At 37.2% G+C, this 15,321-nt stretch overlaps 1 protein-coding gene across 1 annotated transcript in view; it reads left to right on the top strand.

Moving 5' to 3' along the window:
• SPAG6 (sperm associated antigen 6) overlaps nt 1-15,321 on the top strand; it is a 62,937-nt gene continuing 47,616 nt past the window's right edge. Inside the window, exons 1-2 of the mRNA XM_004425301.2 lie at nt 1-60; nt 138-233. Coding sequence (XP_004425358.2) covers nt 36-60; nt 138-233 — 121 coding nt within the window. The 5' untranslated portion in view covers nt 1-35. The remainder of the gene's footprint in view (nt 61-137; nt 234-15,321) is intronic.

The raw sequence follows: 15,321 nt of genomic DNA, 5'->3' as shown, positions 1-15,321 counted from the left end.
GGACGGCCCGGGGCGCCGGGCGCGGGGCGGGCGCCATGAGTCAGAGGCAGGTGCTGCAAGGTAGGGCGCGCGCGGACGGCGGGGCCGCGGGGACGGCGGGGCGGCGGGCGGCCCGCTCCACCTGCCTCTCCCCGCAGTGTTCGAGCAGTACCAGAAAGCCCGGACCCAGTTCGTGCAGATGGTGGCGGAGCTGGCGACCAGACCCCAGAACATCGAGACGCTGCAGAACGCGGGTGAGCCTCACCCCGAACCCGCGGCGCCCGGCGCCCCCGGCCCTGCGCTGCCCCTCGAGTCCCTGGGCGCCCCGGGTCCTCGGCCCGGCCTCGCCCCGTGTCCCCGGCCGCCGCCTCCACCCTCGCCTGAACCCCGGCTCCCCGTCGCCCCGCTCCCCTGCCGGCTGAGCTTCTGGGGCAGGGCAGGATGGGGACAGGAGGGCGGCGTCCCTAAATGCCTCCATTCCACCGCGAAGGCTGGGGAAGCATTCAGTCTCTTTAGCGGGTCTTTCGGGGAGAGGCCAAAAGAGTGAAGCTTCCAGATTGGTGTGAGAGGGGCCTGATGTCCCTACTTCCGTCTTTATCACAACCAGGCAAGTGTCAGGTTGAAAGTCAAGGCGGTACGAATTGCCTGGAAGTCATTTTGCGTGAACGGGAATCTACCCTAATCAGACCCATTTTATCCGGGTGCCGTGGCTGTCACCCCTGCCTTTGATCATCTTCGACTTCCTCGCTCCAAAGGAATTCCAGAGCGGTTGACACATTGTTTCTCATCTTGTATTAGTGAAAGCGCAATGATATGCTTGAATATTTCCCAGGAGATTCAAAGTAGGTGAAGACCAAGCTTTGAGAAATCCTTATGGTGCTCTCATTCCACCCCCCAGTCCGAACTCAGGCAGACTCTAGAGGAGGAACAGTGTGTATGTGTGTGTGATTTACTTCTTATCTGTTAACATAAACTGACAGAGAAGATAATGGTGGTCCGTGTTCTGTTTTTTTTTTTTCCCCTCCTTTCTCTGATTAAGGGTGATTCCACTACAGTCTGAACTCAAACTCAGGTAGCATTTTATCACTAGTGTGTCATTAGAAATCTTCAATTTATAGGATGTGATCTTTAAAACTTATTTAAATTAACACAGAATTAAAAGGAAATTAAGAACATGTTGGCAGGGCAACAATGTTTAGACATCATGTTTACCCTGGGTTTCCTAGAGGGCAATTCCTCCTCCACCTAGATGTAATTTCTCTTGTCACTGAGAGGGGTTTTGGTGTTTGTTCCTTGTATGTTTTTATTTGGGCAGGGGGATGTATTTAGAATAGAGAAAATGTATTTTATAATCGTTTTAAAAAACTTTTTATTTTGAGATCATTGTAGATTCACATGCAGTTGTAAGAAATAATAGAGATCTCATGTACCTCAAAATTGTAGTATGATACCACAACCAGGATGTTGACATTGATAAAAATCCATCGATTTTATTCAGGTTTCCCAGTTTTACTCTTACTTATTTGTATGTTTAGTCTATACAATTTTATCCTGTGTGTCTGTCACCACTATAGTCAAGATGCAGAACACTTTCCCCATCACCACGAGGATCCCTTTTGTGTTGCCCTTTTGTAACCACACCCACTCCCTCTTGTCCCTAACCCTGGGCAACCATTGATCTGGTCTCCTTTTGAAAATTTTGTCATTTCAAAGTTGACAATCTTTTGTTCTGCAGTTGTTTCACGTGGATTTGGTTTCTTCTGACTGTGTGTGTGCTTGTGTGCATGCATGTATATTCCTCACAGTACCCAGAACAGGGCTGGACACACAGTGTTTCATGTATACTGACTAATTTACGTTTATTAGAGCATGTTATATTTTTTAGTTTTTTTCCTCTCAGTCCTACTCAGTGGCCTTTGTGAATGGACACATGCTATTTACAAATATTTAATTTCTGGATAAGATGTATGCAGCTAAACTAAAACATTATTTTTTAAAAGGGAAAATGATTGACATTAAAATATTTGACACTGAAAGGACAGATAACATTTAAGATACAGAGTGTCACATTTTAGTATACAGTGGCAGGTTGTCTCTTTCCATAGTGTACAATGTGGAATATATTATGGAATGTAATCCATCCAAACTGTTTGTCTACATGATCACTGAAGTATAAGTGACGTAGATATGACATTCTTAAATAGCCACCTATTTCTGCTTATGGTCTGGCTTATGAAGAAAAGAAATACAAAAGGAATATAACAATATTTTGGAGTTATCTGCACTTGACTAATATCTTGATGGAATACTAAGATTTTTCTTTTCCTGAGGACCTTACTTTAACATATTTCATGTTATCTAGATTCAATTTAAGTACTCCATTAGTAACTTTAAGTAGAGCTAGATAATGAATATTCCAATATATTTATTCTTTTAATTAAAAAATAACCTGTGAGCTTTGTCATGAAAACTTTTCTTTCTTAATAGTCAAGTAACTTAACCATTCAAATGGCTTATTCTTTAAAAAAAAAAACACTATGGAATTAAAAATGCTTTCGAACAAGCCCCTCTATGTATGTATTAATTAGATATTATGATCAAGCTTTTTTTTCAGTTCAAGTGACTTCATTTTGGTAGCATAAAATACCAATGCATTTTACACCTGGCTTTGACAACATGCAGTTGTAAGAAATAATGGAGATCTCATGTACCTCAAAACTACAGTATGATATCACAACCAGGAGGTTGACATACCTGCATACCTGGGAGGATTTTGTCTTGTCTTGTTTTTGCACTTTTCCCTCCAATAAACTGTTTAAATAAATATTACGGATGTATCATGGATCCAGAATAATGTGAAAAACATTTTCCATCTAGGCATCCTGATAAATAACTAGTTCACTTGTTAAGAATTTTTGAATTCATGCAACGTGAAAGGAACCTTCAAGGTGAAAATTATCAATGGAGTTTTATTTCATTTTAAATCTCTGATCTTTTTCATTGTGTTTTTGATGTGCTAATGAGAGAATTTGCCTTATTAAGTCTGTCCAAAGTAATTACCACAACAAACAAAATGTTGCAAGATATCTTCTTCAGAGTATTTGGGCAAAGAATAAGTTTGGTTTCTAAGCAAAATTGTTACTAGAAAGAACTGTGTACAATGTGTCTATAACCTAGAGTTTTTTTTTTCTCATTGAGATTTTATTCCTTCTAAATCAAAAGAACATAAATGAAAACATTGAAAAGTTTAATATTTGTTGTAAAACCTCTTTATGTACCCTCATACCCTGTGTGTTTGAACTATAACATCTTGCAGCTATTTAAAAATGAATTTTGATACTTTCCCTCTTTGAATAATCAGTAACACATGACTGTAATCGTAGAGACAATACATTGTTACTTCTAACAATTGTAGAATTTCAGCAATTGGAGGTGGTTGCCTAGTTATAAAATATAAGAAATCTGTTTTGTCACATATGGGAATACCAGGCCACTCTTAGGTTGTTTAGGAGGACTTCTGAAATAAGCTAATAAAAGCGCCAAGAAAATTATTTTTAAACTGCTTAGCTATGTAAATAAACTTCTGAATCAGCTATTTATATAATAAAAGTGAGAATAAAGTTTAAAATAATACTTTGTAACATTTTACATATAACCTATAGTAAAACAGTAAACATGGCAAATCAGTGATTATGCATATTTTCAGAAGAGTAGAAATAGACGAGTTTGCATAACACTTTAAATATGCATCTGTATGAAGCTAATTTGCAAATTGAGACAATTTAATGGGTTCAGAATTCAAGAAAATAAGTAATATATATTGACATAAAATGATTTTAAATTACATGTGTCTGGGGCAGGGTGAAAATCTTCAGATTGGTTAATTATCTTCATAGCACCTCAATTTGCTATGAGAAGGGAAAGCCTCAGTATAGTGTATTTAAAACATATCCTGTTAGGTACATGTACCATGATTCTCTTACAAAGACTACTGTTCCAGAAGATATTGAAACTGAAAAGATAATCAGTAGAGCAACTTCAAAAAACTAATCATGCTGTTTAAATTTGATGTGTTTTACTAGTATAAAAGGAGTCCCTTATAGTTGTGAATCTCAGATAATTAACTCAAAGCACTGACTTTAAAAAAAAAAAGATAGGGATAGAGGTTTGTTACATATGCTTAAGTGCAAAATATTTCAGGGAACTATAAAAATTCTGAACCTGTATGCACCTAACAACATGTCCTAAAAACGAGATTATTCAGAATTTGATTCTGTGTTCCAAACCATTGTCCCTACATGGAATTTATCTGTTTTGTTATCTAAGCATTGGTACAGAAGTAGAAAATAATTTATCCAGGGCTAGGGTCTCATTGTTTTCTTTGGAAAAACTGGACAACTAAAAAAAAAATCTAAGGCTATAAGAGTGGAGCTTAGAAATGGCAAATTTTGTGGGTTAAAATTTAATGTTACAGATTAAGTGTTTTGAAAAGTTAGGTATTTCTTAATTCCACTTTACACTTGCCTGTTGTTTCCTGGCCTTTTCCTGCACTTCTTTGCCTAATTAATTTCTACTCATTCTTTATGGCTCTGTTTAGATGTTGATTCCTCAGGGAAACCTTCCTTGAGCCCTCACAGTAACTTAAGTCTCTTGATTTATGCTTTCCTTGCTCCTAGTATAGTCTCTCTTTCACAGTACTTATCACAATTATAATGATTTAGTTTCTGTTTTCTCTGCTAACTGTAAATTCCATGCCTGGCATAATGCTTAGCAAAGAGCAGATGTTAACATGTTTAAATAGAATGAAGGAAGGAGTAATTATTTTTCTAAGTGTTTTCACATCTCTTAAAAAATTAGATTCTTATAACAGCTCACCTAGGTGGAGCAGGTATCTTCTTCAGTGTGGATGCTTAAGCCCCAAGCAGGTTGGATAACTGGCCTCATCACAAAGTGAGTTAGTGGCCAGACTGAGACTAGAGCCTGTTTCCTAATTGCTGCCTGGCCGTGTGCTCTTTCTGCGTTACCCTGTAGGTATCAGTACACCATTGTTAGAGGGCTCTAGGAGTTCCTAATAAACCTCAGTGTTAGCTGTTAAAACAAGTCATCTGTTTAGGCCTTTGGGTACCAATAGCTGTCCGGTAATGGTGAGTAATTGGCTTTTGAGGTCTCCTTGAGGACCATTATGGGAGTTTGAGTGTAGGCCAGATGCAGAGGACTAACTTTAGTTGATAAATACACGGAGTTTTGAGGTAGCAGAATTTGGATTTAGGACTTAAACTGGCCTCAGAGCTCCACAGGACCTTCCAGCTGCCTCTGGTTTCTAAGGAAACCGGAAGCTCTTTAAATGCACACGGGGAAAGTGTGTAATCCACCAGAAGTTGAGAACCAAGATAGAGAGTTGTTGGACTGAGACCCTGCTGGGATCGGGGGAGGGCCGAGGAGACCCCATCAGAGCCCATGTGGTCAGCTGCCCTGTGATTGACTGCCTGTTCTCCTGGGCTTTTTGAGAGCACGTGAGGCAGAGCACCACGAAGGAGGAGGCACTTGATGTGGGTTGGTTGGTTGATGGGAGTGTGTACTGAACACTTCCTTTTTTTTTTTTTTAATCATAGTTTGGATGGAGGACTTTTCTTCCATGTTCATTGGGGGCAGAGCTCTGGGATTTCCATTGAGTAGATGTACTGGCCCTGGGAGAAATCCAGGGCCACACCTTGAGAAAAGATTTGGCCTTGCCTTGTAGTGAGGAGTCTGAACACAAGTCAGACTTCCCTAATTTTCAAAGTGAAATGTTGGTTTTGCCATATACCCCAGGTTTTCTATCATAAGGGTAGCTCAATGTTGAATTTATTGTTTATTCAAGTTCTGTTAAGTGTCTAGGTGAAAACAAGTGATACTTGTGCTTGTGTGTATGTGTGCATGTGTCTCCAAAGGAAAGGATCTCCATTCACTTTTCTGTATATTCTAGTTCTATCTCTGTGTCAAGTTAGAATCACTATTAAATTATGTGCATAGACAACATTACATTAGTTTTCCATAGAAATGTCTTTGTGGAATTTGTCTAATAATATGCCCTCTTTTTTTTTAAATTGGGAGCTTATTTAAAAAACAGACAATTTTCCCGTAGCTTCTTTAAATCTGTCATTGAAGACGTCCATTTTGTTGTTAAATGTTTTTTATATAAAGATACATTCTTTTATTCAACCAATCTTTTTTAACTATTATCTGTGAAGCTAGGCCCAGATATGCAATTTCAGGAAAAAAAATTGTTTCTACTTCCTTTTATTTCACAAAGTGTTTCCCTTTTTACTTTTGCTGCCAGGAAACTCAGTGCTATGTTCAGAGTTCAATTTGCAACTATCCCTAGCCTGTGTTTCTGATAAAATTATCTTTACTACATGGCTCTTAATTATTATCTTTGTTTCCGTATCTTTTAAAGTAAACTGTCTCAAAAATTTTTAGAGTACATAGAATATGAATAAAATAAAAAATTTTATCTGAAGATACATTTTTTAACTGATTGCCTTCCAAAAATTTCCTCTTCAAATATTACCCTTGAAACTTTTTAGAGCAGACAATCCTTTTAGAACTGTCCTGTTTGTTCTCTATACTGACCCCATTCCTGGACATTCCAAACTTCTGCAGGCAGATGGCTGTAATAGGTATATACTGTAAAAGAGAAAACACACTGACAAAAAAAGACAGGACTAATTGAAAATTTGCAGCTCTCTATAAGACTTTCAAATTAGAATAGAATTTTATCTACGTGGAGTGATTTTAGGTGAGGGAACAGTTTAAATGGCCCATTTGAGTTCCTTAAAGCTTTATGAGTTTATGGTAATAGTGACATTTATGTACCTGACCTCATGTACCTAAAAAAAGAACTATGACATATATTATCCATTTTGTTTTTATTTTAACTAAAATTTACCTGAAAAGAGAAAATTGCATGTTAATTTTCAGTTTCTTCATCATTCAACAAACAGTTATTGAATGTCCAAGTGCCAGATGCCCGCTTAGATGCTGATCGTGCAGAAATAGAAGGCAAAGACGCTGCCCTTACGGAGTTGATTTGCTAATGGAGAGGTAGATAAATACATGAAATACTGTTTGATAAGTGTCTAATATATAGACATATGGAGCACATATGGAGAGTGCCTAGCTCAGGCTTTGGGAATGAGGGGTGCTGTTCATGGGAGGCTTCTAGGGGGAGGTGGTGTCTGTGCTGAATTTCCTAGGAGTTAGCCGGATGAAGAAGGGGAAGGAAGACTGCACTCAGGTAGAGGGAGCACGATGTGTAAAGCACAGACACAAGAGAAAAGGCGGTACTTGACGGAAGCGGCTGGAGCTTCTTGGGGTAACAGGGCAAGGGAGAAGAAGGTTAGGGGCTGGAGAGGAAAACGGGCCTAATTTTGAAGGACCTCATCTGAAGTTTAGATCTATCCTGAAATTGAGAGAAGGCCATTGATGAGTTTTAATTAGAGGAATGATGGGATCCATTTTGTGTTTTAGAGAGATAACTCTCACATTGGTGTGGAGTATAGATTGGAGGGGATTTAAACAGGATCAGGAAGGCCAGGTGTCCATTTCTGCTGTGCTGGATAAGAGATCTGCAGGACTTGTGACTTAGGAGAAGGGGGCAGGGGCAGGGAGGAGAGAGATGAGTTGAAGATGACTCTAGGCTTCCAGTTGCTTAGGCACGTTAGTGCCATTCATTAGTGGAGGAAGGGGATACAAAAAGCAGACGGCAATGGTGATTTCACTCTAACAGTGTGGAGGCTGAGGTGTGTCTGGGATATCTGTGTGCCAGTGACCATGGGAATCAGTCTGGATGTATGGGCCTAGAGCTCAGGAGAGCAATCTTAGCTGGAAATAAAGGTTTGGATATGTGGAACTTACGTGTTCAATTGAAAACTACAGTAAAAGCCCATTTTATATTTCTTTGTGTAATTATAAACATGTAAATTCCAATCATTTTATCTAAAGTACAATGTGAATTGAACTTGCCATAACTTTTATGCTTTACATACTCACTCAGTTCAGATCTCCCATGTAGAGGGGGGTAGCTGTGACCTAGTCGAGAATCAGACAGTTGCACCAGAAGAAGGAATGGAATTTCAGTTTAGTACAGTAATCACAGAAGACAGCTAGGGTAATGTTAATGGTAGAATAATGTGAATTCTACAGATTATACCCTTTGGTATGCATTCTCAACCTGGCACATAGGCCCATTTTCAGTGGTAAATGGGCTGTGATTGACATTGGGAAGGAGACACAGGAGAGCATAGACTCTAGGGCTATAAATAGTATCTACCTCATAGGATTGTAATGAGGATTAATGGGTTAATATTTGTAAATTTCTTAGGGGAATGCCTGGTACGTGGTAAATGCTATGTAAGTGTATGTTACATAAGTAAATAAATACCTACTGTGCTTCCTTGCCCTCTTATAAGAGTTGCTAACTTCTCAGTGACAGTCACCTTCCTCTCACCCCTCCCCACTCAACAATGACATATCAGGTGTGGTAGCCCTTTCCTCACAAACAAGTGAATTAATAGTCAATCACCACACAAAATTCAGAGGATACTACAGTTAATGTGAATAAATTTAAAAGGAGAAAATAGATTATTCTTGATCATAAGAGTTTCTTGAATTATCATTACAATTGAATTCTATATGAAAAGATTGTATATACGTTTTGTGATTCATCGTGACCCTTTAAATAAGTTATAATACTCTTTCTGTATTGTAAGGGATACAACATCTAAAATCATAGTTGACTTTATAGTTACCGTAGTGAGAAAATATTTCAGAGAAAACAAGACAGATATGTGATACCAAAATTTATGATTTCTTAATCAAATGCAGGAATAGAGGCTGGAAGAAACCAAATCAAGGCCTGAAAATTCTTAGAAAAGAAGTATAAAACATAATCTCTGCTCCAGAGATGTTTATTATTTTACTGAAGAGATGAGATATTTATTTACATAAAACAAACTCAAGAACCGCATAACATGCCATGTCCAAGATGGCTGCTGTGCTTTGCACAACTTCAGGAGTGCCGTTTATACATGATCCATGTGAGTGGCATCCCCTGGATTTGTGCAGTACACGTAGCCATACCGGGTAGACCTGGAAATTATTTAAAGTCTTCATTTTCATTTACTTACCTCCCTGACAGTGGTGCAAACAATAAAGCTTTTCATTTCACGTAGAATAACATCACAAAATATTAATTTGACCTATAGCCAAATTTGATCTGGCCCCAGCCAACCTCTCCAGCTTTATCTCTTGCTGTCACCCCTCCCACTTTGCGTTTCAGGCCGGTATGAATTTATCATGGCCTCTTCAACAGTCTGCAACAATCACCCATCACTTGTCCAAGCCAGAAGCTTGGAAGTATCCCTGATTCCTCCATCTTCTTCACAATAATCAGTTTGTCTCCTAAATATCTCCTTAGACCTTTCACTTTTCTCTTTCCCTCCTGCCGTTGCTGTTCTCCAGGCTATCTTCACATCTGGTGCAGGTTCCTACAACAGCTTCCTGTGGTCTTCCTGCCTCTCATCTTGTCTCTTTTCATCCTTTCTTCCCAGTGTAATCAGAGTGATCCTTCTTTACAAAGTGCAGATTTGATTCTGTCACTGTGCTGACATTACTGTTCAGATAAAATTCAGAATACTTAAAATAGTTTATTGGACCTTTCAAGACTTTTGTCTCATTAATCTCTTCGCTTTCTTTCTCCAACCTCCTCTCTCCCTCTTGTACTGTAGTCATACTGCTTTCTCAGTTTTATCAATATATCAAACTCTTTTTGGTTCTGAGCTTCATTTATACAGTTTCCTCTGGTTGGAATACTCTCCAGTCCTTCCTCTCTTCACTCCCTCCAATTTTTTAGCAGGTAGTCTGCCCAGAAGCCTGCAGATCTCAACTTAGATGGCACTTCCCCTGGGTTGCTATCCCTGTGTCCCTGAGAGCCTGGGTTAGATGCTCTACTGTGTGTTTCAGAGCACACTCTATTTCTCTTGGAGTTGCACACATCAGAATGTGTTGCATTTGTTTATCTCTCACAACTCATTTATGAGTTTCTTGAGGTGAAGGACAATTGTGTATTCAACACCTTGTATATTCTTAATAGATAGTTTTTAAATGAATGTTGAATGAATTATTTGTTCCATAGTAATTCTAAAACATATGGCAGGGCCGGCCCTGTGGCTTGGTGGTTAAGTGCGCGCGCTGCAATGCTGGTGGCCCGGGTTCGGATCCCGGGTGCGCATCAAGGCACCACTTCTCCCTCCATCCTGAGGCCGAGTCCCACATACAGCAACTAGAAGGATGTGCAGCTATGACATACAACTATCTACTGGGGCTTTGGGGGGAAAAAATAAAATAAATAAAATCTTTAAAAAAAAAAAAAATAAAAAATAAAAAAATAAAAAAATAAAACATATGGCAGAAAAGGCTCAATCTATGGGGTCATGGAACTTTAAGTATTTCTTCATCACAATGGAAGGTAGCGATTAATTAATGAGTCATATACACTACTACCAATAAAATGTTGATAAAAAATATGGTCAACATAGGGAATTGATTTCTTTAGCACTTTTATTTATCAAGTACTTACTGGTGTTTATTTTTTCCTAACTAATCTTTCTAGCACTTGAGAAATTTTAACTTATTTTAATTCTCACAACAACTTTATGAGGTAGTCCTAGAATTTGTCACCATTTTACATATGAGGAAACTGAGACACAGAGATGTTAAGTAACCTCTCTGAGGTCCCACAGCTAGAAAGTGGCAGAACCCAGATTTGAACCCAATCAGTCTCCCTCCAGATACATGCTTTTAACTATTTTAGTCTGTGGTCTCTCAACATAGGCAGTCACATAACAAGCAGGGCAAGAGATTCCTCCTATTTCTAAAGCATGAAGTTTCTTTTCTATTCTCATTGGACCCCAAACAGAATGCCTGAGTCAGATGGTAACATTGACAGTCAAAGGCGAATTCTTTGCTGCGTATTGCTTAATTGTTTGCAGAAGTCATTTCTGGTAAAACTTGAATGAACTGTAGTAGCAGTTTCATAGTAAATGGTCATGTAGAAAGTAGTTTTAGATCAAAATAAAACATATGGTTGGAATTTAAACTTTTTAAAGCTTTGCAAATTTTACAACAAATCTTTAAATTATTTTATAAGTTGATGATAATTTTGAATAAAATTGGAAAGTAAAAAATATATATGGTAGAAATCACTTTAAGTCTAAAAATACAAGGAAAGGCATCAAAGGACACTATCAAGAGAGTGAAAATACAGCTCACAGAATGGGAGAATATATTTGCAGAGCATATATCTGGTAAGAGATTAATATATTAATATTCAGAGTATATAAGGAACTCCTATAACTCAACAACAAAAAATCCAGAAAGTGGATTGAAGATGGTCAGAAGACTTAAATAGATTATATTTCTTCTAAGAAGATATAAAAATAGACAATAAGTACATGAAAAGATGCTCAATATCACTAGTCATTAGAGAAAGGCAAATCAAACCACAGTGAGATACCACTTCATGCCCATTACAATGGCTATTATAAAAAACAACAATAAAAAATAACAAGAGTCGGTGAGGATGTGGAGAAATTGGAACTCTTGTGCTTTGCTGGTGGGAATGTAAAATGGTGCAGCCACTGTGGAAAACAGGTGGTTCCTCATAAAGTTAAACAAAGAATTACCATTTGATCCTGGAATTCCACTCCTAGGTATATACTCAAAAAAATTTAAAGCAAGGACTCAAATGGATACTTGTACACCAATGTTCATAGTGGCATTATTCACAATAACTAAAAGGTAGAAACAACTCAAATGTCCATCAACAGATGAATGGAAAACAAAATGTGGTATATACATACAATGGAATATTATTCAGCCTTAAAAAGGAATGAAATTCTGATACATGCTACAGTGGATAGCTCTGATGGATGAACCTTGAAAACATTATGCTAAGTGAAATAAGCTGAAGAAAAGGACAAATATTGTATGAGTCCACTTATATGAGGTATCTAAAGTAGACAAATTCATAGAGGCAGAAAGTAGAATAGAGGTTAGCAGGGGCTGGGGGTAGGGGGAAATGGGGAATTATTGTTTAATGGGTATAGAGTATCTGTTAGAGATGGTGAAAAAGTTCTGGAAATGATAGTGGTGATGGTTGTACAACATTGTGACTGTACTTAATGCCACTGAATTGTACACTAAAAAATGATTAAAATGACAAATTTTATGTATATTTTACCACAATAAAAATAAATAAAATTTAAAAAATTAAAAAACAAAACAAAGAAGGTAAGAGGTAACCGGGGCATCCAGAAATCTTTAGCAAGACTTAAATGGACCCAAAGGCCCAGTTTGCAGACACTTGTTTTTAAAGGAACAAAGTTGCGTGTTAAATGTCTTTGTAAAACAGCAGATTGAGGTAATATGCATATAAATTATATACTCATTCTCATATATATAATTTTATTTATTTATTTTTTTCCCCCAAAGCCCCAGTAGATAGTTGTATGTCATAGCTGCACATCCTTCTAGTCGCTGTATGTGGGACGCGGCCTCAGCATGGCCGGAGAAGCGGTGCATCGGTGCGCGCCGGGATCCGAACCCAGGCAGCCAGCAGCGGAGCGCGCGCACCTAACCGCTAAGCCACCGGGCCGGCCCTCATTCTCATATATAAATATGAGAATGAATGGGTTATTTTTTTGTCTTTGGAAATGTTTGACATTTCCTTCCTGACTTACATATGGAATTGGCATGCAAAATCAAAGTAATTATGCCTACCTTTTATTAAAAGGAATTAAAGAGTTGTGATTATTTTGAGGCTATTTTATAATCTGCTCCACTAGATTATTAGTTTCTTGAGAGCAGGAGCTGCCTTAACTCATATGTGTAGTCCTGCTGCTTGCCACTGGGTAAACCCTGCTGTATTTTTTGAAAGAATGACTGTGGGCAGGATCACAGGTTGTTTTTGTTTTTTTGCATAACTGGTTTGCAGTGTAGGTATTAGCAGCAATATCTCCAGTATAGCCCTGGAACAAGAAAATAGAAATGGAACTCAAAGCTATAAAGTTAGGGGAGGAGGAGAATTGTAAAGATTTATTCTATAAGTTAAATTTCAGAAATAGTTGCACACCATTTTATCAGTTTTTATACAGTAGACAGAATTTTTTTATAGATATTAAAGTACAATATAGAAATTATTATTTTTAATATTAGATAGCAAATGTTAGCTCCTTCAGTGAAGACCCAGTGAGGTCATTAGCTGCTCATTAGAGATCTTGTTTATCAGATATGCTAGCAACTATTCAGATTGCTGTAATTTATGGACTCTAAATTTTCATACATTCGCTCCCCAAGGATCAATCACCATGGATTCCTAGTAGACAGGCAGGTAAGGAAAACTTTCTATGTTATATATGCTTCTTTTTTCCTTCCTTCTCTCTCTCCCTTCCTTCTCTCCCTCCCTCCCTCCCTTCCTCCCATCCTTCCTCAGTTCCTCTTGCATCAATATCCGTATTTTTAGGACAAATCTGTAATTAGAATGACAAAGTCTCCATGTTTAATCCGTGTAAGAGATAAAAACATGTCCCTGGGGACTGATGATTATGAAGCATTAAAGAGGCAATTCAAGGACTAGAAATTTGGGGTAATATTTTCTCTAATAAGAATGACCTTATTCAAACAAATATATTTTAAACTGAAACTTTAGCTTTTACTTTTATAGGTTCAGAGATTTAAAATTTTTCAAAATTCTCATTGTGCTACTGTTTGAACTAAGGAATATAGGAAAATTATGGTAGAGCAGAAGCATCTGCATAGAAGCCTAACTTTGATATTGAATACAGGAATAGAAGGAAAGGAATTATGTCATTTTATTGACCTTATTTTTCCTGGGCCAGATGCAGTAGAAATTGAGGAGAAAATATATAGAGCAGAAAATTCCTTTGAGTATATGGCCAAGTGAAACACCTTTTGGGGATAAAATATTTTACACTAAAATTGCAAATTGAAATTTTCCAAAATTGAGAGACTTGTGATACCTTACCTAAATACTGTAATTAGTAATAAACACTTATAATGAAATTAAATATCATAGACCTAGATAGATGAATTCATTCTTCAAATTCTTAAAAGTTCAAAGTTCTTGAGATTTAATTCAGAATATCTAGGTTGAATAACCTAGTATGAAGTGATTTTCTAATTATGTTTCAAAAGACAATAAGCCACTGCCTTCCCATAAATATATCAAGTGAGAATAAAAGGAAATATCAGAATCATCAGGAAAAAATAATATGAAACATAATTGTGATTCTTTTAAAACTACTCTAAGCATACTTGTACTTTATATCTTTTGGCTTCGTTGATGTATTTATTATGAAACTTTAAATATATGTTAACAAATTTAGCTTTTATTTTTTAGAGTATTGACTTATTTTACTTAGAATGGCACATATTCATTATCAGAAATATCAGGTTGTATTCAACAACAACAACAGCAACCCAATTACAAAATGGGCAAAGGTCTTGAATAGTCATTTCAATAAAGAAGATGTGCAAATGGCCAATAAGCACATGGAAAGACATTCACCATCATTAGTGCTAGGGAAACGAAAATCAAAACCATAATGAGATACCACTTCACACCCATTAGGATGGCTATTATTAAAAAAAAAAAAAAAAAAAAGAAAATAAGTGTTGGTGAGGATGTGGAAAAATTTGAACACTTGTACTCTACTGGTGGGAACATAAAATGGTGCAGCCTCTGTGGGAAAGTTTAATGGTTCCTCGATAGTGGTGATGATTACACACCATTGTAAATGTACTTAATGCCACTGAATTGTACACGAAAAATGGTTAAAATGGTAATTTTTGTTACGTATATTTTACCACAATTAAAAAACTAAAAAAAAAAAATCAAGTAATAAATACAGCAAACTACAAAGAAGACATCAATAAATTGTTTTAAATCCAACTTTCTAGAAAGAACCCATGATAACATTTAGTTTTTGTAATATTAATGTCTAATATTAGTTATTAGACCTTAGTCATTCTAATACCTTATTCTAGGCTTTAAACTTTTTGTTGTGAGATATTTCAGAAATTATCTCTATAAAAAAGTGTATAAGCAACACTTGTGAACATGGACACGTTGATTTGTTTAACGTGAGCTCTGACCTCGGCATGGATAGGAGTCCTGTGTGGCTGCAAAGTTAACCAGCCTGAGTGGGATTCAAACTCACAACTGTGGCCTTATATAAGATGATCTAACCAAACCAACTGAGACATAAAAATGATCACTAAATG

Source organism: Ceratotherium simum, chromosome 32, assembly GCF_057802395.1.
Source record: "Ceratotherium simum simum isolate JZ-2026a chromosome 32, ASM5780239v1, whole genome shotgun sequence".
NCBI classification, from domain to species: Eukaryota; Metazoa; Chordata; class Mammalia; order Perissodactyla; family Rhinocerotidae; genus Ceratotherium; species Ceratotherium simum.
The sequence above is the reverse complement of the archived record's forward strand: the minus strand, read 5'-3'. Positions and strand labels throughout refer to the sequence as shown.